This window comes from Triturus cristatus, chromosome 8 (genome assembly GCF_964204655.1).
Source record: "Triturus cristatus chromosome 8, aTriCri1.1, whole genome shotgun sequence".
Taxonomy (NCBI): domain Eukaryota; kingdom Metazoa; phylum Chordata; class Amphibia; order Caudata; family Salamandridae; genus Triturus; species Triturus cristatus.
The window spans coordinates 949,008,872-949,034,968 of record NC_140591.1 but is presented as its reverse complement, the minus strand read 5'-3'; the positions used below and the strand labels follow the sequence as shown (position 1 = coordinate 949,034,968).

At 41.0% G+C, this 26,097-nt stretch overlaps 1 protein-coding gene across 4 annotated transcripts in view; it reads left to right on the top strand.

The window, feature by feature from the left end:
• PTCHD1 (patched domain containing 1) overlaps nucleotides 1–26,097 on the top strand; it is a 571,764-nt gene that overhangs the window by 141,205 nt on the left and 404,462 nt on the right. The window contains exon 3 of one of the 4 annotated variants that reach the window (XM_085620490.1): nucleotides 8,081–8,098. The exons of the other annotated variants lie outside the window; for them this stretch is intronic. Coding sequence (XP_085476616.1) covers nucleotides 8,081–8,098 — 18 coding nt within the window. The remainder of the gene's footprint in view (nucleotides 1–8,080; nucleotides 8,099–26,097) is intronic. 4 annotated transcript variants of the gene reach the window in all.

The window sequence follows — 26,097 nt, the reverse complement described above, 5'->3', positions numbered from 1 at the left end:
AAATAATGTGACTTGATTTATTGACCTTAGAAGGATGGAAAGCTAAGCCTGCCTTGTTGAGATTCTAATTTATTATCTCTTGAACACCTGATTAGGCAGCGAAGGACATTCAGCTCACGGAACAAATTTGGCAGCTTGTGTAGGTTAATCACCATCAGGGCAACATTACAACATTCACACATTATTTACCAAAAGCTACATGGATTCTGAAATTTAAAAGGCAAAGCACTAGTACTCCCAGGCAAATAGTTTGCAAAGAAGCTGGTAAGTTCACGGATACATGGAACCACCTAAAAGATGCTGACAGCTCTATTTATAATGTTCCAAGACTTCTCCTGTGCCTATGAACAAACATACTGACAGCTATACACCAACCAGGTGTCAATGATACACCAACCAAAAGTTCCTGGTAACAATTAGACTACCATGTGCAATGTCAAGAATACGGTCTCTGTACGTTCTAGACCCCCATTACTGAAACTCAATATCTCCCGAGTTTAGACTTTGCCCCTTACTCATTGAGTTCAAAACTACTCCGGAGTGCCATCTTTTGCAAATGGAATGAATAGGGACAGATTTTTTTATGAAGATTGTTAGTGGGTGTTTTATGAAAGTCTACTACTAACTTGCCTAAATGTTCTCTTGGTTTCAGTCTGTCCATCACAAAAGCATCATTGTGCAATAAATATGTCATTGACTCTGCTTGATGTTATCCATACTCGTTTTTTGCCTATCAAGTTATTTCCCACTGCTGTAGTTATGTGCGAAGTATTTCTTAGAAATAGCTTGCTGGTCATGAAAATAAATTCCTCAGTAAGTATTCCCACCAATGCCCTGAGCCCAACAGCCCACATGGTAGCTGGAGGCACCTGGAGGTCCCCACATTAGTACTATTGTTAAAGGCCTTGGCAGCCCCATTAAGAAATGTTACCACAGTCCCACGCCATTTATTGGAGGCACCAGTCAAGCAAAGTGTAACTAATTGTATCCCTAAATATTTGTAGAAAATATGTTTTTTCTCAAGATCTTTAAGCTGGGACATACAGATACAAACATGGAATATGTTGCGGTCACTTTGGCATATGCGGCTATCACTTAGTCTGTTTTCTGTCAGTAGTAGTCACATCTATAAAATTCATTTGATTACATCGAAAATGCCTCAAAGCAGGAGAGTTTTAAAACGAGGTAGGATAGACAAAAGCAGAGACAAAACGTGTCCATCTACTTATTTGCCAAATTTCAGTATTCTTTTGAAGTTACATCTTTCATCTCATTGGCCTGTGTGTTTTTGCAAATGTGGCAGCCTTAAATGCTAATTTCGACACGGTTTTATCATTAGCTAATTTGTATATGATGTGTAATTTGCCAATTAAGGCTCAAGATTTTTCTGGCTCCCCAATTTCGTGAGCATATACAATCACATCCTGTTCCTCTAATTTAGTAATTGATGATCTACCAATGTTCAATCGAAAGAAACTGAAATAATTTCAGCTGTTTGCATTGTATCCGATCTCTTTTAAAAAAAATATTTCTCAGGGGAGAATCCCCAGAACTTTCATTGAGGGGGTGACCTGCAGTTCAGGTCAAGTGGCACACCCCACTACTTTGAAAGATAATGATCTGCTGCTGAACTAGTATGCTAGATTTTGCAGAATTGCCCAGATTCTGTTTACACTCTTTTCTGTCCATTTTTGTCAGAATTGTGAGAGGTTAATCAATTGTATGAACTAACTACACGACATTCAAGGCTCTAAATTCAAAATTAAATCACCCATCCACATATTTTCTAGAACCCTCTTTGCTCCCTAATCCAGGGCCAGACTGGGAACCGAAACCGGCCCTGGCAAAGAGCTCGGCTGGCCCTGGTGGGAGTGAGTGGGGTGCTAGTGGAAAGCTTTGTGCCGCTTTTGTTGCAGGGGGCTGATATTGCAGCTATGCGGCAAAACCAGCCACGGTAACAAAAAAGGCGGGCCCTTAGAGGTCTAAAACCGGTCCCGTCCTGGCAGCCCACCATTGAAACGCCTGGTGCCCACTACAGCCAATGCGGCCCTGCCCTGCTAAAAAAACTTGTCAGAGGGGAATTGAGGATATTATAGGATTTGGATAGTGTCCGTACAGGCAGTGTGAAAACTCAGTGGCGAAAGTTTGGTGCATTAATGTTGGAAGTGGGCAGCAGTCCTGTGGGTGGCGGCCTTCTAAGAAAGATGTTGGACGCCTGCACTTCTTTTGTATTTATTTCTTTGTTTAGTTAGTTTGTTATTACAGTTTAAACACAGAAGTTCAGTCACAGCTAGCTGGGTGAACTACAGAAAACAGTAGGCTGGAAATGTGTTCTGCTACCTGTAGGAAGTTAGTGAGAGGGTGTATGAAGGTGATAGAAGTTACTGAAGAATTAAACGTCTAAACATGAGTTTCTGGGCATGACTATGTGCCAACAATCCAGCCAGTGTCTTGGGGTATGAAAGTGGATTAGAATAAAGGAATTTCAGTATGTAATAGGAACTTTCAACTGGCAAAGTTGGATGATAGAAAAACATTTGTAGAGAGTAAAGTGAGAAATTACAAGTCGGAAGGTTGTAATCAGATCTCTACACATATGGGAAAGGGCTACAGGTGTATGCAAGGTACGATAAAACAATATGAAATGAGGCAAATGTGGAAAATGTGGCAAAGAAATCAGAGGCAGCTAGGAAAGGAATCTTAGAATATAAAAACGGAGACAGGAAATCACAAACATATGAAGTAGGGTACAGGAAGCTTGACACAAGAGGGGCATTAAGTAATTGACGCAAAGTGGCAGCAGGAACAGCATTAGATAAAGGAAAAACTTGAGTCTACAAGAGCCTGAAACGTAAACAGTCTGTGGAAAAGAATTATGGGCTTATTGACAGTGCTTTTTTATTTAGTGGTTGTTATAGCCTTTGTGTGTGTTTTTTTTGAATTTCTGGAAAAAGCCACATCTAAGCTAACAGTATGAAACAACTTCTCACAAAACATGATTTTTGAATTTGGCCTGTGGCTGCACTATCTCTTAGATAATGTGCATGATAGTAGTGCCGATTGCAGGGTCTGCGACGGTGTTGTCCTCATGAGTAGATCAGGAAATGTGTCGCTGAGGATACGACTCAAAGCAGCATTTCAAGAATACAGTTGATAAATTAGGAAGAAAAAGATTGGCTCAAAAAGGGATTTTGAGTTCGATAATTTAGAGAAAACCATGAAGGATTATCAAAATATTAAAGTGCAATACAGAAAGGTAAAACACAGAAATAACAATGAGTCAATCAGATGACATAGAAATCAATTGCCATGAAGTTTAAGTTGAGCAAAATCAGAAAAATAGACTAAGTCCAAATGATACAGCAAATCAATAGAGAATCAGGCAGTATCCCTTGAGACTCACAAAAGAGTCATGGCTCACTCCCAACTTTAGTGGGGCATTTAGCTAGTTTCACCATAGAAAGCAATGGAAAAGGCACAGTCAGCATCAGGCGAGAAAATGTATCATACTAACTACGAATCACGTTCAGCATGATCAAATGCAACATAATACCCTCATTCTAGCACAATCCCTATCATGAATAGTTATTACGCAACTTTTAATCTAATGTCATAGGAGGTGTCAAAACACACTAGTTACTTACACAATAAAAACAGTCATGGATGAATACAATACAGCATGTGAGCAGGAAGAGCCTTGAAAGTAACTAAGGGCTTCCTCCAGAGTGTTCATAGATTATTACAAAACAAACAGTGCACATTTTGCTGTGTGCGGTGTCAATTGAGAAATATAAATACACAAGTAATATTATGAAGTCAAAAGCTATGTTTTATAAAAATGGAGTTGAGGCCTAATTGAGGCCTATTCAAGCAAATACCAGAAAACATACTTATAAATACTCCAAAATGTTTGTTTTAATTGTAATAAAATCGTGGTAAAAGCAGAAGTGATTCAAACCAGAAAGTAACTCCCACAGGCCCATCCAACAATCCTATCGCAAGTTTCTTCTCCATGACTTGTGACCTGCTACAAACAGGTGCAAATTTCTGGTAGCTCCAAATCTTTTTGAACAAAAAGGCCAGCTTTACAAAAGCTTTTTATGATTGAAAATGACTGGATTTATGGCTGTTTGCAGTCTTAATTTAATTTACTTCTGCACAATATTACTCATGTCAGAATAATATAACATAGAATTTAATCCTAAATAAAGGCATTTCATGGAGCGGCTTGCCTTCAAAGTTTGAGAAGGCCCACAACCACATCTGTGAGCATTCACAAAATCCTCTACATTTTTTTCCTACCCCAGAAATGGTCAGATATTCGTTCCTGACAAAACAAACAATTCCTGTGAAGAACACAAACAAATGAAAAAATTTGCAATTGCACATAGGTTCTGGCTTCCTCCAATGTGGATGCCAGAATCTAAACAATTCACATGATTCTCCCATACTTATAAAACTGTGAGTGGAACAGCTTTCCAGGTTACACACAACAAGGTACAAAAACGTTTTAGTTTCAATAAATAGTTTAAAACATTTGCCATATTCCCTAAGTATATCTGTGAGGTAAGCAATGTAAAGAACAAGACATATACAAAAAGGGAAAAAAACAAGACCAAATATTGTAACTATAAAAGAAAGCTTTACGCACAGAATAAATGTAGGACATATTATAATAAACTGTTGAGGATGTATGGACAATAAATGAATCAAACATGCTCAGTGAGTTAGATGGACACACAGGGCTTGTAATAAAGGTGACCTGAAATATTGGCCACACTGATAAAAAAGAAATGCCGGTAGATTATATACATTTGTATATATATATATAGAGTGGTCATAGAAAATAAAGTTCATATGAATGTTGCTCTATGAACATACCTCACTATTGAATGTATGATGTTACAACGCGTGGTGTTACCACGCAGTAGGTAACAACGCGTTGTTACCACGCGTGGCATTACATCGCAAGTCGTTTCAACGACTTGCGCTAGATGGTGCACTGGATTTAGGAATAGTATAAATTACTATTCCTACTCCAGTTAGCGCAACAGCAGGGAAGGTGTTGGATTTAAAATCCAACACATTCCCTGGTGTTGCAAGCCACCTAGTGCAAGTCGTTGAAACAACTTGCGATGTAATGCCACGCGTGGTAACAATGCGGTCGATGTAACGACCGCGTTATTAGCAACCCGCGTGGGATTGCCGGCATTGTAAACGCTGTCTCCCCCCAGAAACTGCAAATGGAAAGCCAATTAGTTCGGGAGGGAGCTGTCCTCTTGAAAAAACTGATGGAAAAAAGATATTTTAATGCTTCATATCAAAAGCACTAAAAAGTGCATGATATGGTCCCTTTGAAACATTACCGACCCCACACAATAAACCCGGTAATCACTGTGTACACTGCCTTACCCCATTCAGTCTGTGTACTAATAAGGTGATCAAAATCATTAGAAAACATTGATCTATTTTAGTTAACAGTGAACTGATCAGAGCTCTGTTCCCCCTTTTTTCTTGCAAAAGAGGAATAATCTTTGTGACCATTTGGTCTAAGCTCTGTGTTGGGACCCCACTATTAACTCCACCACGAATACTCTCATTAGTAGTTGGGGCTTACCACGTAAATTAGGGCCCTACAAATGCAAAATTTTCTTGGTCTGTCCCCAGAACACTAAACAATTCAAGACATAGGAGCACAACACATAATTTGGGACCTCACACAAACTGTAAACTCATGTCATGTGACTTTTGCTATTTGTTGTTTGGTCACTATAACTTATTCTACATAGGCAAGGCAATGCAAAAAGTTACACATTGAATTACCCATCCCAACAGCCACATTTGTTGCAATTCTGAAAATGTTCCTTCCGTCGCACATTAATTTGCTCAGGGCCTGATGACAAGTCCTATACCAAATCAAACTACCCCTAACAGGTGGCAACCTTTAAAGTTAACTAAATGAAAGTTAATGTAATTTGATTAGAAGTTGTGATTCTGTTAATAATGGGCTGAACTCTATTGAAGAATGGAGCTCCATGGGTTGTTTGCAATTTGCTCTTAATTTACTGTAAGCCTTTATGGGATAGATCATGTTTTTTGCCCTACTCCTTGTAGAATATTATTTTGCCCTACTCCTTGTAGAATATTATTTTCTATATATACTCTTTTTATCAATATAAATGGACTTTTTGTCCTGTCCTGCATTCCGGTGCATTAATTCAAGCTGACCAGTTTTTGCAATTGGGTGGCATCCTCTGTCATGCCCTTCCATAATTGCTTTATGTGGCCAAATTGTGGTCCTCTCATTGTCTGACATAAGCATACCTCATGTGACTCTTATCAATTTAACTGGTGACCGCCCCTCCCTTTATCTCCTGAGCGAATTCTCTTTGGATCAGCACCAGAGCTGATGGGTTTAATTCTTCCACTACCATCAGCTCAGCATACTTTACTGTCAATACCGAGGTTTAATCACTTAATAACTTGCGTTCACCCCCTGCTGATCTACAGTCCTAATGATTTCTCCTTCCCCCACAGAAAGAGTAGTATGTCAAAGTCAACTGTGCATGAGTTTACCCTCCACTTAACGCCTAGTGCGCCCACTCACACATGACCACTGTGTTCTTTTTCTTACCTCTGTGATTTATTCCTCATATCTTTTTCTTTTTTAGGTATATTCTTCACCTTACAGAACTGTGGGTATTCTTTAAATGACCCTGTTGTTTTTTTGTATATTATAAATAACAGAGTAGTAGGATTCCAGTAGTGACATTTTTTATAATTTCTTATTTATACTCATTTAGTGACATTGACTACTTCCAATGTTTAGCCATTTGTTTTCAGGCATGATGATGGCCTGTTAAATCACATAGGGCTGAAACGTCTTTGACATCCTTATGCTACAAATCGAACTGTATATAGCCTACCATAGTTTCTTTTTCCTAATTGTGATCCCTTTTTCAGGCCACATTGATCCAATAGTACTTTACGTCCATTTAGTTCACTGAGCACATATTTGATCATTTTAATGTCTATAAATGCTCCAAAGTTTAAAATAATACGTCCTACATTTATTTATTAATATATGGTCATTTTGTTTGGTTTTTGTATATATCATGCCCCCAACATTCATTATCTCATAGACACACTTAGGTTATCTGACATTTTTTTTAAAACTATGTATTAAACCGAAAACCTTTCTGGACATTGTTGCCTAAAACCATGAATACCTCTGTCTTAATTTGTTCACAGGTAGGTCCAGCGTTCCAGACATACTACCGGCAAATTTTGTGAACTGCATGAAGTTGTAAATCTAGAAACATGCAAAGGAGAACATGTACAGGTGTAAATTTACGACTTTTCTTTTTTAATTTAGTCCCAGGTCTCTAAATAATGGCACCTCAATGAAAGAGTTGAGCACTGTCTGATAACAGTGTCTTTTCTCAATTTTTACACATCGGTCAGGGGCAGACATTGGCATGAGCTTTAGTCAGGCAGATGAGGCACGTAAACCTCATCAGAACCAATGAATTTATTTTTATTTATTTTATGTAGTTTGTAGAGCGCACAGCTACCCCCGAAGGGGTGTCCCGGCGCTAGAACCTGAACCTCCAAAGGAGAGGAGGGGAGCAAGAAGGGGAAGTAGCGTAATAAATCAGAGTCCAGAGAAGAGCCAAGTTTTGAGTCTGGCCCGGAAGATGGATACAGAGGGACAGAATCTAAGATCGACTGGCAATGCGTTCCATAGTTTAGCCGCAATTACACTGAACCCTCTGCCACCCATTCTGGATAGTCTGAAACGGGGAGAGATCAGAAGGCGTAGGTCATTGGATCTCAAGGATCTAATGGAACGGGATATTGAGACACGTTTTTTCAGGTAGTTAGGTCCGCGATCGTTGATGGCTCGGTAAGTGAGAGTGAGGACCTTGAACTGGATACGGCTGGCCACAGGTAGCCAGTGCAGTTCCTCACGATATGCGGTTACTGATTGACGGTAGGGAATATTGCCAATCAGTCTGGCTGCCGCATTCTGAATAATCTGCAACCGGTCAATCAGGTATTGGGGAGCACCCGCATAGAGGCTATTGGCATAGTCCAGGTGGGACGTGATGAGGGCATGGGTAACTGTACGGCGGGAGTCCAGAGGGAGATAGGGAAGTATTTTTCTAATCATGCGCAACTTCAGGAAGCAGGCAGAGGTCACTTTATTAATCTGAGTCTTGCATGAAAGGGAGTCATCAAACTGGAAACCCAGGTTGCGGGCCGAGTGGACGGGAGAGGGAGCGGGATCAAGTGCCGCGGGCCACCACCAGGAGGATGGGATGGAGTTTTTCTGGTTAAAAAACAGCACCTCTGTCTTGTCTGCATTGAGTCTAAGATGGTTTTCAGACATCCAGCCACTGATGTTGTTGAGGCACTGGCGGAAGTTGGAGAACGCGGAGTCAGAGTGGTCTCTAAAGGAAAACACTAGCTGGGTATCATCAGCATAGGAGACCACCCTGACTCCGTAGGACTCCACCAGGCCGGCCAGTGGGGCAAGATAGATGTTAAAAAACAGAGGGCTGAGGGCAGAGCCCTGTGGCACACCGCAAGACAGGGGTTTTTCCTCCGATTGAAAAGGCCGCAACAATACCCTCTGACTTCTTCCTGAGAGGAAGGACTTGATCCAGCCAAAGGCAGTGCCGCCAATGCCAATCTGTTTTAGTCGGTCAAGGAGGATGGGGTGAGAGACTGTATCGAATGCAGCGGACAGGGCGAGGAGGACTAGCATGGCCTCCTCGCCCCTGTCCACGCACTCCCGGATTGTCTCCGATACTTCCAGCAGAGCCGTCTCTGTGCTGTATCCCGCCCGAAAACCAGATTGTGAGTCGTGCAGTAATGAGTTGCTTTCCAAGTACTCCGTGAGTTGCAACTGCACGGCTTTTTCCAAGACCTTTGCGGGTTTGGGGAGAAGGGAAATGGGGCGGTAGTTGGAGAAGACAGTAGGATCAGCATCTGCCTTTTTTAGAATGGGGATCACCAAGGCTTCCTTCCAAGTGGTAGGGAAAAAGCCATGGTGGAGGGAGGCGTTCCAGATGGTGAGGAAAGAATCGGCTAACGAGGGGGCCAGCTCACCCATGAGTTTGGCAGGGACAGGGTCAGAGGGTGCGCCAGACTTACAATGAATGAGTAGTCTGATGGCATCCTCCTGGGTGAGTTTATTAAAAGCGAGAAAGGGCAGTAAAACAGGGGGACTAGTGGACGGAGGCCGGGATATTGGCCCTTTAGGGAAAGAGATGCATAGCTTGTTGATTTTTTCAAGGAAGAAGTCCGACAGTCCTTCGCACAGGGTCTGACTAGCTGAGTTCTGAGTGGCCCTAGCCGGAGGATTGATGAAATCTTTAACGATGGTGAAGAGGGTTTTTGAAGAGTTTTTGGCCTTGACAATTTGAAGCGAGAAATAATCTTTCATGGTGATTTTTTTGTGTTTAAGAAATGTTTTCAGGGCATCTTTGTAGGCAAGCTTAGCTTCAGGGTCGTAATTTAGTCTCCACTTCCGTTCAAGTGCTTTGCATCTACTTTTTTCCTCACGGAGAGAGGTGGAGAACCAAGGAGCAGAGGGGCGAGATCTAGTAGAGGCAATGATTTTCAGGGGAGCAATGTGGTCGATGGCATTGATGAGGGCGGTGTTAAGCCTGGTGATATTTCCGTCGATATCAGAGGATAGATGATCCGTCTGGAAGTGGAATACCGGGTCCAGGGTGGCGCATGTTACTTTGTGCCACTTCCTTCCCAGCTCCTTCCTGGGTGCAGGAGGAACAGATTTCCGATCTAAGGCCACAGAAAAGGGGATGAGGTAGTGGTCGGACCACGTAAGGGGGAGGGGGGGAAGACAGTGATAGTGGAAAAGTTGGCGAAAATAAGATCTAAGGTGTGACCAGCCACGTGAGTAGGGCCGGTGACTAGTTGAGTGAGGTTAAGACTACCCATGATTTCCAGCAGGTTATTCGCTTTCGCGCAGAGAGGGTTGTCAGCGTGGAGGTTAAAATCACCTAAAACTAGAAAGCATTGATGTTTAAGAGATAGGTCGGCCAGCTGGTGGATAAGAGCGGTAAGGGAAAGGGAAGCAGCAGTGGGGGGGTTATAGATTAGTGAACCAGCCAGTATAACTGCTGCAGAATCGGATACAGAGAAGTATAGGGCTTCAATTATACCAATGTTGGTAAGTTTGGTAGTGGTCAGCTGAAGACAAGATTTGAAAATTACTGCTAGTCCGCCTCCCGATTTACCTCCAGCCCGGTTAATACATTTTATGTCATAGCCTGAAGGAATGGCCAGATAGATGTCCGGAGAGGAGGAATCAGTTATCCAGGACTCAGTGAGAAATAAAATATCCCACTCGTCGGAGGAAATCGACAGCCAGATGTCGTTGGCATGACGGGGGAGAGACCGGCAGTTGACCAAGCCTGCTTTCAGCATCCGGTGGTTAGATGCGGGGAGCTGCGGCGTGGGATGAGAGAGAGAATGAAAAGGATAGGGAGGGAGAGTGAAGTTGCATTGAGGGCAGTGAATAAAAGACGGAAAAGAAAACTAGTAACAAATAGGAACCAATGACTGAAAAAGACAGAAATGTAAATTAATGACAAAGAGAAAATATTAAATGCAAATGCATTTAGTGGTTGAAAGAAAAGGAAACGTCTTCTTTTACTGTGGCTTGTTGTTGGTGGAGAAGGTTATTATTATTTTATTTTATTTTTTTGCAAGACCACAATATGTCGTGTTTATGTTTCAAAAATGTCGCAAACCTCGTTTTATATACCATGCCCTTGAAAATATGTCTTATAAGTGCGTTTATTGTTATAGGCATTTAATTTCTGTTGGAGCTAACATATAGCAGCAATAAATCATGGCTTGTCTTGTAGCAAAGAGCATTAGATTCTCAATTTACTGTATGGATGGATAGAGCAACGTGGATAATAGGAGGAAATAACAGGGATCATCTGGGACTTTTCTCTGGCAATCAATTTCTAGCCAGTTTTCTCACATTATGTGTTTTTTTCTTTTTGCCTACCTTCGTTCATATTCAAACAAAATCTTAGTATTTTTAGGGTCCAGCAGTATTTTGTATTTTAAGTTAAATATTCGTCAGGTGTCAGTGTTTCATCCGTAGAAATGGAGTAGCTAATGCATGCAAGGTGTAATTGTTGAACGAAATACAGCTGGATTGCCCTGTCGTGTCACTGCGTCACGGCTGTCATGGGTCAGGGCTTGCAAATGAGGGAGAGATAGATGCTTTAGGCCTACAGAATGGATGGTAATGGACTAATTCTATTATCCACCGCTGATCAAAGTGGGATCTTTTCTAGCTAAAAGCTATTAGCATCCTAATCAAGAGTAAACAAGAACAAAGTCGTTCGATTTGCTTATCAAGCAGGCATCACCCAATGAAATTGTCCAGCTGTAGTACACCAGTGAACAGATTTTTGCCTGCACTATACTGGGCTCTGATATTGGTAGTGCTACAATGTTGTATATCTCAAAGACGAAGACACATCACTTCTGTGGGCTCCTTAGACACACAGCAATACTGATGCACACTTATTTATAAATGTATTTAGTAATTCATTCATTGGAATCCCTTGCAAAACGTTAGTGAGCGTCTACACAGATTATGAAGGCACTTTTATGTTGGCAGGGAGGCAATGATGAGTTTGAGTAGTGGGTCAGCAGTGCATAAGTGGTCTACATAAGGGAAGCAGCACAGTGGTGAAACTGCTTAAATAGTAGGGGTTGCCAGCCGCGGCCCGTGCAGGTACGAGCGGTGGGGCCTGGTGGGGGGGTTATTTCAACAGATGACAACAAGGGAAACTTAATTATTTATTTAATTTTCCCTTGTGGTCATCTGTCGAATCCCCTCTCCCCAACTCGGGCCCACCACTGCACTGCTCTTACCTGCATGGGCCATGACTGGGGGTTACTATTTGCAGCTAAGGGCATGAAACAAAAGTGAGGGCCAGCAGCGGTCCGTGGAGGGAGTTCCATGGGGCGGAAAGGCGGGGCGGGGGGACTAAACACCGGAACATGGAGAATTGGAGGTAAGTAAACAATTAAATAAATAAAACGAATTTCGTAGCGCGCGCTGCACCGCATTTTGTGGTGCAGGGCGCGCTACGAAATTTGCTACGCGCTACGAAATAACCCCCCCACCCTGCCCCTCCCCCGCCCGCCTTTCCGCCCCACGGAACTCCCTCCACGGACCGCTGCTGGTGAGGGCACATTATAAACGTGAGTGATATCTGCATGAAAACGATATCATACCATAATGCTTTAGCAAATAACCTGAGAATCAGAAGTCATGCAACTAAGAGCGACTAAGTGGGGTGAAACTATGGTCAAATGTTTTGATCTTCGGTAGGGCAGAGTTCCTGCTTTTGCCATTGTAAGGCCTCTGCATAGCTGTGTCCTTACAAGATCAAGCAATCAAGGGCTTAAGTCACAAAGCAATTAGTATCTCTAAACAATTTACCCTTAATTTGTATCCTAAATTTACAACTGTAAATTGAAGTTTTGAATTCATTTGTTTAATGTGGCTTGATGTCAAAGTAAATCTGCTCCCACAAGCAGAGCGTTGGCATTGCATTCTTGAGCAGAAATCATTTGGAAAGGTGATAAACATTTCACAAACCTTTCTGTATCCTACTCTCTCACAGCCTATATGAGAATTGGACCAGAAGTACATAGGTAGATTTACTTTTTTCGATTCGCTATTTGGTAAACACAAATACCCATTTACCAATGTGTCCTTGACACACATTGTGATTCCCAGTTTGTTGCAAACAGACCTACCTCATTAATATTCATGAAGTAGGTTTCAGTTTGTGGCCTATTGTGAATCACTAAAATCTCAGGGATGGAGGCCTGCTGGGGTCAGAAGACTACCATGTCTATGATTGCTTTCTAATAAAAAATAATTTTTTTAATGCACCCCAGTTTCCTTAAAGGAAAGCGGGGTAAGTTTCAAAAATAGAAATTAAAAGCTTTCTTTTCGTGTTTAAGGAGATGGCAGTGATTCCACCAACATTCACAAAGGGGAAGGGATACTTTGGGGAGACCGTCCCATTTGCAAATGGGTTAGTTGGTGGTAAACTCCGAATGTTTTCTGAGTCGCAAAACATTCACACATACCACTGAGAGTCGGTATGAGTAAGGGACGCCCCAAACCCTATTTGCGATTCCGTAATACGTTACCGAATCGCGAATAGGGCTTCGTACAATTCTGCAAATTGGGCTGTTTGCAACTGAAAATTTGCTTTGTAAATCTGGCCCTTAATCCTGTAACGAAGAAGAGTAAACATCTATCCAAGTATGGCAAGGGAAGGTGAAGGAGTTATTGTATGTTGGAAAAATATTTTCCTTATGGTGAAAACCAAAAATAAAGTTACTAAATTCAAATGCACTTTTGCTAAACATTAATACACGTCTAAATCTGCTCCATTTGACTTTAAGCATTTATACACTGTCTTTCCCCCCCACAACACCAAAGCTGCCTGAAACAATTCCTAAAGGGGATACTGTCTCATAGGTACAGCGTCCCCTTTGTGATTCAGATACCACACCCTTTGAGATGCCTGTATCTTATTAATGGTTTAGGGTTCGAAAGTGGACCGCAAAGCAGTGATACGTTCCATGGTGACTCCTACATAGAAATGGAATGCTTTTTCAATGCATCTTGGAACTTGTAATTCTGAACAGAACTTCCTTTACGAATTGTAAAAGCTGTTCAGCCTCATAAGAGGTTTTGTACGTACCAAAATACTAATTTCAGACTGAATGACTAAAGGGAAGGAACTATTCACATAGCTGAATCACTCCAAGAGCTGGATGAACACTCCCGGATTTTTTCAATGGTTGAAAATGGACTGTCTGATAATGGTCAATACAAAAACACTTTGCTCTCAACCTTCCTGGGTCAGGCATACTAGGAATGTGCCCATGTCACCATTTGCAGTCAGTTCCATGAAAATCTAATTTGAATCTGAACTGACTTTAACCCGCCTCTTCAACAAAGTTATTGCCATAGTTTTGGATTAACATCTAGCTGTAACGATTTGTACCCAGCCCACTCACAAAAAAACTATTCCGATTATCTTGCCAACAGTCCCATAATACCTTGACAATTGCAACATCATCTAATCTGGCAATCCAGACAAATGGGTAAGAAATGTGTGTCCTCCAACCGAGGTAGCCAGAATCTCTCCTGGCCCTACATCAAAGAGAAGCCCCAATTCAAGGTTCTGCCAGCCTCATCTTGAATGCACCTGTACTTCTGATTTTACTGACCCTATCGGGATTATGACATTTGTAGTAACTCCACAGATCAGCTGCATTTCACTGAGAGACTTCGGGTGCTTAAAGAAGCCAATGTCTACAGGTAAAATACCGGTAAGAATGCAGAAGTCACTGCAGAAATACCAATTCCCCTATGTTATTCCGCAAATGTTGTGGGAGGAAGATATTACTAGGCAGATAAAAGTCCAAATTGTAATGGGCCCTTCAGTTTACAAAACCATATAGGTCAAGCCACTCGTGTCTAAACTCTGAACAGCAAACCATATCCAGAAACCAGTAAGATTAGGCATTAATATGCTCATCGATCATGCAAATTATGTTATGGGTATTTTATCAGAAGCTGATTGCACATGCCTATGGAAATTTCTACTCTAAGATCTATCATCACGTTGTAAGTCGTTGATTTAAATAAAACACACATTACTCTACCATAAACGATCTGCATAGTCAACCTATCTTCTTGTGTAATTCCTCATCAAACAGGCAAGCACTAATGTGCCAATTATTCCATGTCCATGTGGAGATGTATTTTGTCTGTCTACATCATCAATACATGTTCAGAAGCTGGCTTTCAGGCAGTATTTCTGGTGATATTAAAAAAGTGCAATAAACAAGCATTGGCAAAGCCAACAGGACTGGTGTTTGCTGCCAATCTTCTGGAAATTCTTGCTTGGTTAAGCACAACTATCTTGTTCGAGAATATGGCAGGCCCTCATCAATCTAAAAGTAAATTAATCTGCAACAAGCAAAAACGTTTTTTTTGTTTTAAAAACGCCCCACATATTATCATTTTTGGTCAAATAAACCCACACATTACCATAGTACTCCATGACACTGAAGGGAACTACTTTGTGTGTGGATGTGTTCCTTGTGAAAGGGTAGCATGCAATAACTATAGTGAAGTCAGCCATTGACTGAAGTGGGATGATACATTATCCCTTAATGCATGCTGGAGTGGGTGGAAGAAAAATATGAATAATACCAACCACAGACAAATGGATGAAGTCTGGCTGAAACCCCTATAAGTAACTATGATATACACATCATTTTTGTAAAAGCAAAAGGTCATGGCTAACACAGTCTTTAAAAAAAGTCAAACACTGGCTGCCAGCCTCTTGCTTTTAAGAAAAAAAGAAAGGAGTCAGGAAAGAAAGAAGGAAAGAGAAAGAAAGAAAGGAGGAAGGAAAGCAAAAGAAAGAAAGAAGCCAGGCAATAAAGAAGGTGAGATAAAAGGAAAGAGTAAGATCAAAGGAAAGAGAAAGAGAGGAAGAAAGAAAAGAAAGATAGATAGATAGATAGATAGATAGATAGATAGATAGATAGATAGATAGATAGATAGATAGATAGATAGATAGATAGATAGATAGATAGATAGATAGATAGATAGATAGATAGATAGATAGATAGATAGATATTTAGATGGTTGAGGAAAGAGAAGGAAAGGAGGAAGAAAAAAGAGAGAAAGAAAGAAGGAAAGAAAGAGAGAAGAAAAAAGAAATAGAAAGAACGAGAATGAAAGAAGGAAATAGAAGAAAAGAAAAAGAGAAGGAAAGGTAGAGAAGGCTAGAGAAGAAAAGAAAGAGAGGAGAAGAAAGAAAGAAAGAAAGAAAGAAAGAAAGAAAGAAAGAAAGAAAGAAAGAAAGAAAGAAAGAAAGAAAGAAAGAAAGAAAGAAAGAAATGGAAATATGGAAAGAGGAAAATAAGAAAGTAAGAAACAAACAAAGAAAAGGAAAGAGACAAAGAAAGAAAGAGAACAGAGAAGGAAGGAGAGATGGAAAAAGAGAGAAGGAAAGACGGAAAGAAAGAAAGATAAGGGATGAATGAATAAAAAGAGATGGAACGAAGGAGAGAAGGATAGAGAAGGAAAGAAAGAGAGAAGGAAATTCAAAGAAAAAGGAAGAATGAAAGAAAGAAAGAAAGAAAGAAAAGAGGGAAGGAATGAGATAATTAAAGAGAAAAAGAATGAAAGGAGGCAAGAATGAAAGAAGATAAGTAAGAATGAAGGAAAGAGAAAAAAAGAAAGAAAGAAAGAAAGAAAGAAAGAAAGAAAGAAAGAAAGAAAGAAAGAAAGAAAGAAAGAAAGAAAGAAAGAAAGGAAAAGAAGGAAAGAAAAAAAATTGAAGGAAAAAAATTGGAAAACAAGAAGGAAATAAAGAATGAAGTTGAGAAAGAAAAAAGCAAATAGATGATAACAGAACAGATTCAATTGGGCACAATCTCCTAAGCTATGAAATATCAGCAGTCAAAAAAGCAAAGCACTCCAAAAGGAATTTGCAACAGCATTGGCAGAAGATAGGATCTGATAAAGATGGAATGTGTATCAGAAGCCTCCTGCTATCACAGCATGCTCTAAACACAATGGCCACACTAAAGTAATTATAAAGTAAAAAACAAAACCACTGGTACTGAAGAGATCTAGCCTGTGTGCAGAAGTTCTCTTTGTGAAAGGGCAAAATGCAATCACTCAATGTGAAGTTAACTGGTGGCTTATGTAGCCTGACTCATTGCCCCATGCTATATGCTGTAGTGGGTGAAAGTAAAATGTCAAAAATACAATAAAAGACCACTGGATAAAGAGAGGCGTTTAAAAGCCCCTATATGTAAACATATTGTTTACTTTTAAATTGTTGGCTACTGATACTGAAGTTAACCCAATACCGTTGGGAGTATAATTGAAGCAAACTGTTGAACTGTGCTCATATCTTACCACAACCACTGCCGACGCTGCTGTGATGATTGCAGTTAACAATGTTTGATGTAATAACTTTCTTTTTTTCTCATTTCTCTCACCCTCCTCATCTTTCACCTTGTCTTTGTTTCTTCCTGAGCTATACAAGTGCAAAGGCCCAGATTTCTTTCTTGGTAATTCAATGGCGTTGCTGAATGCTGGGGTTGTCGAACACCAAGGTTGGCAAGCGTTGATTCGACCTCATGTCTCTTTCTTCCACCTCCATACATTTCTTATCTTTTCATCTCACTATATAAGGGTCTATTTCATCTCTGCTTTCTCCCTGTGACATTACTGGGCGAAATTTAAATCATGCCAGGAAAGTTTGTGCTATTTCCAAAATGTTGTATAGCGCTTGTTCTGCAAAATTGCACCATTACTTCACTAGGCGTCATTAACCTCCTTTCACTGTAAACATTTACTTCAAATTCAGAAAAATATCCGATTGCAAACAGCTGTTGTTTCTCGTGTTTTCGTTCTTTTAACCTTTTTTTAGCACGAAATACATATTCATGTCAAAAATTGAAACAAGGATGCATTTCACAGTAAAACATAGCGATTAGTGCAGGATTTGCATTTCACGTATATATGTGGAATTTGCTGAGATTGCATGTAATTACGCGAAAACAATTTACAAAAATTGCACACACCCTAAACTATTTCCCTACTTTTCTCTTGTTTCTCCCTTTCTGCCTTTCTTTTGCATGAGCTGGTTCAAAGTCTGATGACAAAAATAAATCCCGGGACCGAAAAAATACCTTTTTACTGGGTGTGTGTGGGGGGGGGGGGAGGGGGGGCGATACACACATTTTTTTTGCAACATTCTGAAGCAGACTCTAACCTGCATGCAGTTCTCTTTAGAAACCGTGTAACATAACTTGCTATCACCAATATAAGGCTGTGTAGTGCCCATCGCAAAGTTCTGGCTGGGATGTGTGGCGTGATTGAATCCAAGCTAAATTTTGTGTGATCACAAATGTCTTATGGGTGTTTTGCTCTGGCTTTGCTTCCAGTGTGCTTCTTGGACAAGCACACCTGAAAACAGTGACTTGTGAGTTAAATTTTCATGACTGGAATGAGGTGGTCATCCTAAATTATATAAGCATTCCAAATGATGTTTATTAGGCAGTGCAAACGTGAGGTTCAAAAAATATCTCAGGTCCCACATTCACAGTACGAATTTGAGTTTGGGGACATGTATGAATCCAAGGTGAACACAATAAGGTAAGCCTAGATTCATGGAAATGGCACTGCATATTAAACTAGTCTGCAGAAACAATGTATCACAGACAGACAGTAATTCTATTTTATTCAGGCATGAGAAACGAGCTAAAAATAGAAATATTTAGCTTATGTGCAAGGAATAATCCCTTCCACACAGGATATTAAGTCCAAGTAAATACTCTATGCATCAAGGATTATTGCTTTCTGTCTGCCTTTCTTTCACACACTGTGCCTCTCAAAGTATTTATCTTTCTATCCCTCTGACCACGTCTGTCTGCTTGTCTCGCTCACTTTCTCTCCCTATTTATCTCTCTCTCCTTCTCTCTTATTTACCTTTCCTGTTCTTTATTTCTGCATGTATGAATTTAGTGGTCTTCTACACCCTAGGATAGGTCTACAGCTGTATGTAATCCATTCATCTCGCATACAAAAATGGATTTTCAGTGGCCAACCAGTAATATAGGAAAGAGTGATAAAATTGTTCATTTCTATCCATAGCTTAACTTGAGCCGCGGGTTTCCGGTGCTCTGCACCAGCACTTAATTGTCAACAGTGGCGTTTGTGGCAGTCTGCCATGCGGTGTCACTGTCTGGCTAACTTAGAGATGACCTCAACAACAGTTAATGATTAATTCAATATATAATACAAATGACTATTACCTGCTGCCCAAGCCATTCTTATAACTTTGGAGGCCTGGAATAGTCCTAATTGTCACACTTGTAGGAGTGTGATAGTAAGTAGTTGTGTTGTTACCATCATTGGCAGCATGGCGGGGCAATGTGTGGTGAAAGCTTCAGTGACTTCTTAACAAGAACCAAGGCACTTATTTTTTTTCAAATTATGCACTAGGTCCATCTGAATCAGAATGACTGAATCACGCAGAAAACAGTGATGTGGTAATTGATATCTGTAATTGATCACATTTGTGACAGATTTCAAAGTTTTTTACAAATTTCTGCATCTGCCCACTGGGAAATGGATGGTCAGACCTATGATTAATATAAAAATGAGCGGAGAAATTTTGAAACAGCCTGAAGCTAATTCAGATGTTAATTGCTGTGCCCCAATTAGCTTTCCTCTGCTCATTCTGCAATCCAACATTTACTGTCAGAGCCAAAATTGGTACCAGAAGGCATGGTAGAATCATATGCAAAACCCATAGTTGATTCATACAAGATATGCAGTCATTTTTGGGCAGACAGGACACAGCCTGTTCATGTGTGTGAGGCTGTGCCCAGCTCCTTATCCCATCTCCCAGGATGGCCCATCAAATCACACCTAAGCTTGCTTTGTGTGTGGCTGTCTAGAGGGAATACACAAAGCCCAGCTGTCACCCAACCCAGACTCAACAGAGACCGGTGGCAGGCATCAAATCCCTAAAGTAGGAAAAAGGCAACTTTCCAAAAGTAAAAGACACACAATTGATGGACAGAATGCAGAACAAATCAAATAATTTACCCCTCAGTCAAGACATCTGGGCCAAATCCATCATTCTGTGGCTCACTATGCCACCCCATTTTAGACCTTGCCATATGCAAATCAGTCTTGAACCTGTGCCTCATGAGAACAGTCCAGCCCGAACTGCCAAGCCATGTCCTCCCTGGACTGGAAACAAGCATCCTAGGACCAGTTTCGGGGTTTCACCCCTCATCAGCCAGGATAGCTTGAATCCAGTGGCACAGTGAGCCCGGGACCCACGTCTGGGCATACTTGGCGTACTTAGGGCGAGGAAGCAAAAGACACACAATTGATAGAGAGAATGAAGAACAAATCAAAACATTCCCCCCCAGGAAAGACATCTGGTTTAAATCCATCGTTCTTTTGCTCACCGTGTCACTCCAGTTTAGACCTGGCCATATGCAAATCAGTCTTGACCCCGTGCCTCATGGGAACAGTCCAGCCTGAACTGCCAAGCCAGGTCCTCGCTGGAAGGGAAACAAGCATCCTAGGACCGGTTTCAGGGTTTCAACCCTCATCAGCCAGGATAGCTTGAATCCAGTGGCACAGTGAGCCCGGGAACCCCTGTCTGGGCATACCCGGCGTACTTAGGGCGAAGAAGCAAAAGACACACAATTGATGGACGCAATGCAGAACAAATCAAAACATTCACCCCTAGTCAAGAGATCTGGGTTAAATCCATCATTCTTTTGCTCACCATGCCACCCCAGTTTAAACCTGATCATATGCAAATCAGTGTTGCATTTGTCACCCCGAGTGAAACGGGTATGCCCAGACGTGGGTTCCGTGCTCTCCATGCCACTGGAGTCAAGCTATACTGACTGATGAGGGGTACAACCCCGAAACCAGTCCTAGGATGCCTGTTTCCAGTCCAGGGAGGATCTGGCCTGGCAGTTCGGGCTGGACTGTTCCCATTGGGCACAGGATTAAGACTGATTTGCATATGGTTGGGTCCAAACTGGAATGGCATGGTGAGCAAAAAAAAGATAGATTTAGGAACAGATCTCTGTACTGGGGTGAATGTATGACATTGTTCTGCATTCTGTCTATCAATTGTTCTTTTTGCAACTTTCTAAATGTAGCATTTTCAGAATTAAAATTAAAAATCAGACGTCACCATAAGTTGTGATTTTAAATTGTTATTCCGGTGACACCAGATTGGGGGGTCCTATCTCTTCCCAATTGGAAATTGCATATATAAAATATAATAAGGCAATCCCAATGTTATCCCATGAGAGAGATAGGCCTTGCAATACTGAAAACTGACTGCGGGTGTTTATCACTACCAAGACATGTAAAACTTGAGAGTACATGTCCTGCCTTTTAAATACATTGCACCCTGCCCTTAGGAGTGACCTATAAGTATAAAAAGGGAATGTTTCATCCTGGCTAAAGGGTTGTTTGGCCAGGTCAAAATGACTGTGTAAACTGCACGCACAGGCTCTGCAGTGGCAGGCCTGAGACATGATTGAAGGGCTACTTGAGTGTGTGGCACAACCAGTGCTGCAGGTCCACTAGTAGCATTTAATTTACAGACCCTGGGTACAAGGGGTAGCACTTTACTCAGGGCAGATAAGTAAATTAAATATGCCAATTGGGGATGAGCCAATATTGCCATGCTTAGGGGAGAGAGCACAAGCACTTTGGCACTGGTTAGCAGTGGTAAAGTGCACAGAGCCATAATAGCAGCAAAAACAAAATCAAAAAAATGGAGGGAGGCAGGCATACCGTTTAGGAAAAGGCCACCCTAAGGCTGTGATGTCTAACAGATGGGCATAGACATGACCCTAAGAACAGAATGCTGGGTATCCCAGCAGCAAAAGACACTAACAGTGTATATTAAGAAAAATACTCATTGAAGCATAGGAAAGCTTAGTATAGAGTATGACAAAGGACTAGGCACTGGAGAATAGCCACTAGAGCAGCAGAATGGGCTATGGTGCACAAAGTCCATCACTGGGGAGAGGGTGGCTCAATGTAGGATAACAGAATAGCCAGTCTTGGAGATTGGTGTCATCAGGACTATGACTGCCATACTCAAACATTATGTTGTCAGGGACTAGGAAAGGTGATTAATGGAGACAAAATTGCAAAATATTGGTAGAAGACTAGCTATTGTGCAGTAGTGTGGTTAGGCACTGGTGCAAGCCAGGATATTAAAGGAAGATGGCATCTCACCAAGGAGGTAACAACCGTGTCATTCTAAGGTAGAAACAAACTGCCATGGAAGAGGAAGTATAGAGTGGCTCACCTCTGAAGAGGATTACACTAGCCACTGGGCGGTACAATAGCAGTCAATGGAGAAAAGGCCACAGTGTGAGTATCCTGCTATTGCTGTGCTATGACAATAGTGTAGACAGAAACACCGTGCCTGGTCATAAGGTGAGAAAACCTCAAGAAAGAAACTAATGTGAGAAGGAAGAAGTAGGCAGATGAGCAGTGAGATATCAATACTAAACATAGAGAAGATAAAATTATTGATAACTCCAATAGTCTGCCATGAGGATGGGATAACATTATAAACCCTCATTTTCTCTAGTAAAACCTTACATGTTCTCCGTACTTAATGTCAGAAAATCACCATTGCAATTGCGAGCGGGGAAATCCTATAAAAGCTTTAAAGACAGCTCCCCCTAAAAACTTATTAAAGAGATTCATTGATTTGTACGTCAATTTTCCTTCAGGTCGATTAATCTTTGCCACTGTACTAGAATGGAACATAACCCAAAAATATTTTCAAAATATATCAATAACATACAGCAATTTAATGTTCAGTCAACGATGAGAGGTTTGGTGAAGTTGCAAAACTTTATTTTCTCATTAAAAGATTAGTCTGTATTTTTGTCTGTTTATTTAAGTTAGTCAGATAAGTCTGTTTACAGAAATATTCAGAAAAAATTGGTTAGAGTCAACATACAAAATGACAGCATGTTCCACAAAGGAATTAGTCCATATCCTCATCTAAAGGATCTAACCGACCCTAGCGAGAACCCATAAAGAGTTCTTTTTGGAAAAGAGCAAGAGAACTTTGTCTAAAAGTTATGAAAGGTCGTACTCCTCAGTAAGAGTAGATCTGGAAACTCAGCCGAGTTCCCTAACAGCTACAGTCACAACGAATAACACGAGTAAAGGAAACAATCACAGCAGTAGCTATGATCAGCAAGAAGAAAGTCTCCTAAAAGGAATCAGGAAACAGAAATCACTGTTAGCAGTAGCTCACAGTAAATTTGGGCACGGATAGCACAGGTAAGTGCTAAAGGGCAGGTAAGGGAGATATGCATTCAATGCATCACCTAGCATAAAAGCTCTATCTCTCTAACTAGGAACACGTACTATATAGAAAAGCACAACACACATTGCAAACTTTGAATGTTGAATCATCTCTAGCCAATAGGAAAGAGTCTTCCAATGGTCTGTTGTCTTCCCTCTCGACTCCCACGGTAAATGTCCATGTCAACATAATGTTATTTGAAAGTTGCTAGAAGGTATCACTAAAGGTTACATCGAGGAAGGTTCTCGTGAGAACTTTTGCCAAGCTACTCTGTTAGCTGTTCACTGTTCCGGACTGCTCTATGAAAATAAAACATTAATCTAGCATGTCCTGGTTAAATCATGAGAGATAAATCTATGGCAAGTATTTTCTTTCACCAATATATGTGTTCATTATAAGCATTTGGCAGAGAAACTAAAATCAGATGAAGTCAAATGATGTGAGAAAATAAAGAAATACATTTCCTTTAACACATTTCATGAAGATGTCAGGTTCTTCAGTTCAGTTATAACATTAAATCAACATTTACGAAAATACATTTATTTTATTGAAGGGAAAGTAAAGAATAAAGGAAAAAAATTGAGGCTTAACAGTGAAAGCAAAACAGCAATGGGAGCTTTCTGAGAATTAAGGAGAATTTTTACTTTTTGCATGTTAAATTAAAGCACATTTTTCTTACCTCTAGTTCGTTATGCATTTTCTACGTTAATGTTAAGATAAATTTCTACATTGTCATGAGGCTAATTTATGTTAAAAATATTCAACCCTTCCACATAATTAAAGGCAATTAGGCAGCAAGATATTGAAATTCAATGACCAACAATATGCCTATCAGTCAGAAGTATATCAGCCTTCAAGAAGAAGTGGACTGTTGCAGTCAAGGAAAGGGAGAAGTACAACAGTAATCAATTGATTTGAGGACTTATCAAAGCAATTATGGAGAGGTGGACCAGGAGGATACCTCCCAATCCATATATCAACATGGACCCAGACAGTTTTAGGGGATAGGCAAAGAAAGCATTTGCCCAGGTCCCCTGATGCAAGAGTTGTGATAAACAGCTGTTGTCTTTTTGGACCACTTGCCATTTACCAGCAAAATAAACTTATGGAATTGCATTCTCACTGTTTGTACACTTGAAGGAGTATTTCAGGGAGTAAATGGGTCAAAGTTGGTCTAGTCATGCACAGTAAGCTTCTATGTAGTGTGCAGGACCAGCAGCCAACCCGAATCACATGTGCTGATGCTGTTCATTCTATACTGAAGTCTGGAACAGCAGAGAACCAGAGCTGTAGTGGAAGGACTGGAGGAATGTGAGGGCAAGGAAGTCGCACATTGTAGCCTTTCTCCTCAAGCAGCAAAAAAATCAATAAAGTGAGGCAAGTTGATGCAGGCTTGCAGGCAGGGCTCAGGGACAGCTTTCTGCTTGATGTTACTTCCTGGAGACAAGACGGGCTTTCGTCAGGGTGGGGTGGATATCTCACTATCTCCCTCCATATCTTCTACAGACTTCCTCAAATTGTCTAGTAAGTAGAAGTTCCTTATGCATTTATGTGATGCTCTATCCACATTTCTCAATCTCCCTAACAGCTCTGTGTGAATCTTTGTCCAAATGATTATGGTATTGCCACACAAGGGAAAATCTCCTGTCCCTTCATATGTTTTTCGTGCTTCTGTCATAGCTCTCTCCTTGTCTTTGGGCCATACAGGAGCACGCAGTGCCCCTTATCAGCCAGTAAGGACACAATGCCCTTGGCATCCTTGTGTCAGTCTGGTAGCTATGTGTTTTAAGTATAGCAATTGCTGCACTTTCAGAATGTGAGGACAGCCGACAAATAGTATTGATTGCATTGTGGTAAAGTAGGGTATGTTATGTGCTTGTCCTCCTCTAAATCTCAATTTGCAGCAATGATGTTATCTATGTATAGCTATCTGAATACAACCAACCTCACTGCATATGAATGAATGTCAGCTGCAGACGACGGGGCACTGGCCTTTCTTATTTCAAGGTCTCAGCACTTTGTTTTATTGTATATGCATCAGTGTTCAGACTCCTATAACTGGGTCAGACCCCAACGATTTTAATGATATGGGAGTTGTGGCTGGGTGGGGATTGCATGCTATTTCTTAATTATTGATAGGCTTATATCCGCAATCTAATAAGTGCCTCATCCTGCCTAAAATACAAAAAGGGGCATGGCAGCTGTCATTTTTACAGCAGGTGCAATTGCACAAAGGCCAAAAGGGGTTATTTACAATTATACCCATTTATCACCACCTAACTGTGTGACATGGTGGCCATTTCCCTTGCTTAAATTAAGGTCCATGGCACCAATGATAGTCCAGTAAATACAAGACTGCTTTTAGGTTCAGAACCTTCCTTTTACCCTTTTGTTCAGTCTAACCTGAACAATACAATGTTAGACTTTCTCCAAGCCCCACACGTGCTGTAGCTGATAGGATGGCTCAGTGAGATCTGTGGTCACTGCTGAATCATTCACTGACTTACATTCACATGTGTTAATTCCGGCAAAGCTGCTCAGCCTTTCATCCTGCTGAAAGTCGGTAGAGTAACTACCATTAAATGGGGTTACAAGTAACACCTGTAATTTACAGCACTTAGAACCTGTGGTATGAGGTGCTATATAATATAAAAGTATTGTTATTATAGACCATGTGGAGCTGTTTTCTCTCTGATCCCAGCTAGCGTTTATACTGACTTGACCTTCAACATACAGAGCAGGGTGGTGCTGACCTAAATTCAGCCTGCTTTGCACCCAGTTAAGTATTGTCAGTCAAAATTCGAAGAGTGTATATCATAGTCACATCACTATGCACATCAGGACACTCATCTATTGTGAGGAGAGGCATGCCTTTTATAGTATATAAGGCTCTGGGGTTTGAGGTCCCCAGGGCCTAAAGAGGCTTGCGGAGGATGAAAACGGGGCTCTCCTCCACTTTAAAAAAAATATATATTTGGGCTTGGGGTATGGTGTCCCCGGGGCCAAAAAAGACAAATTCAAAGAGGAAGAATGGATGAGGGAAATGCTAAGACAGAAGTGCAGGGGCAGGAAAGGAGACAGAAAGTTG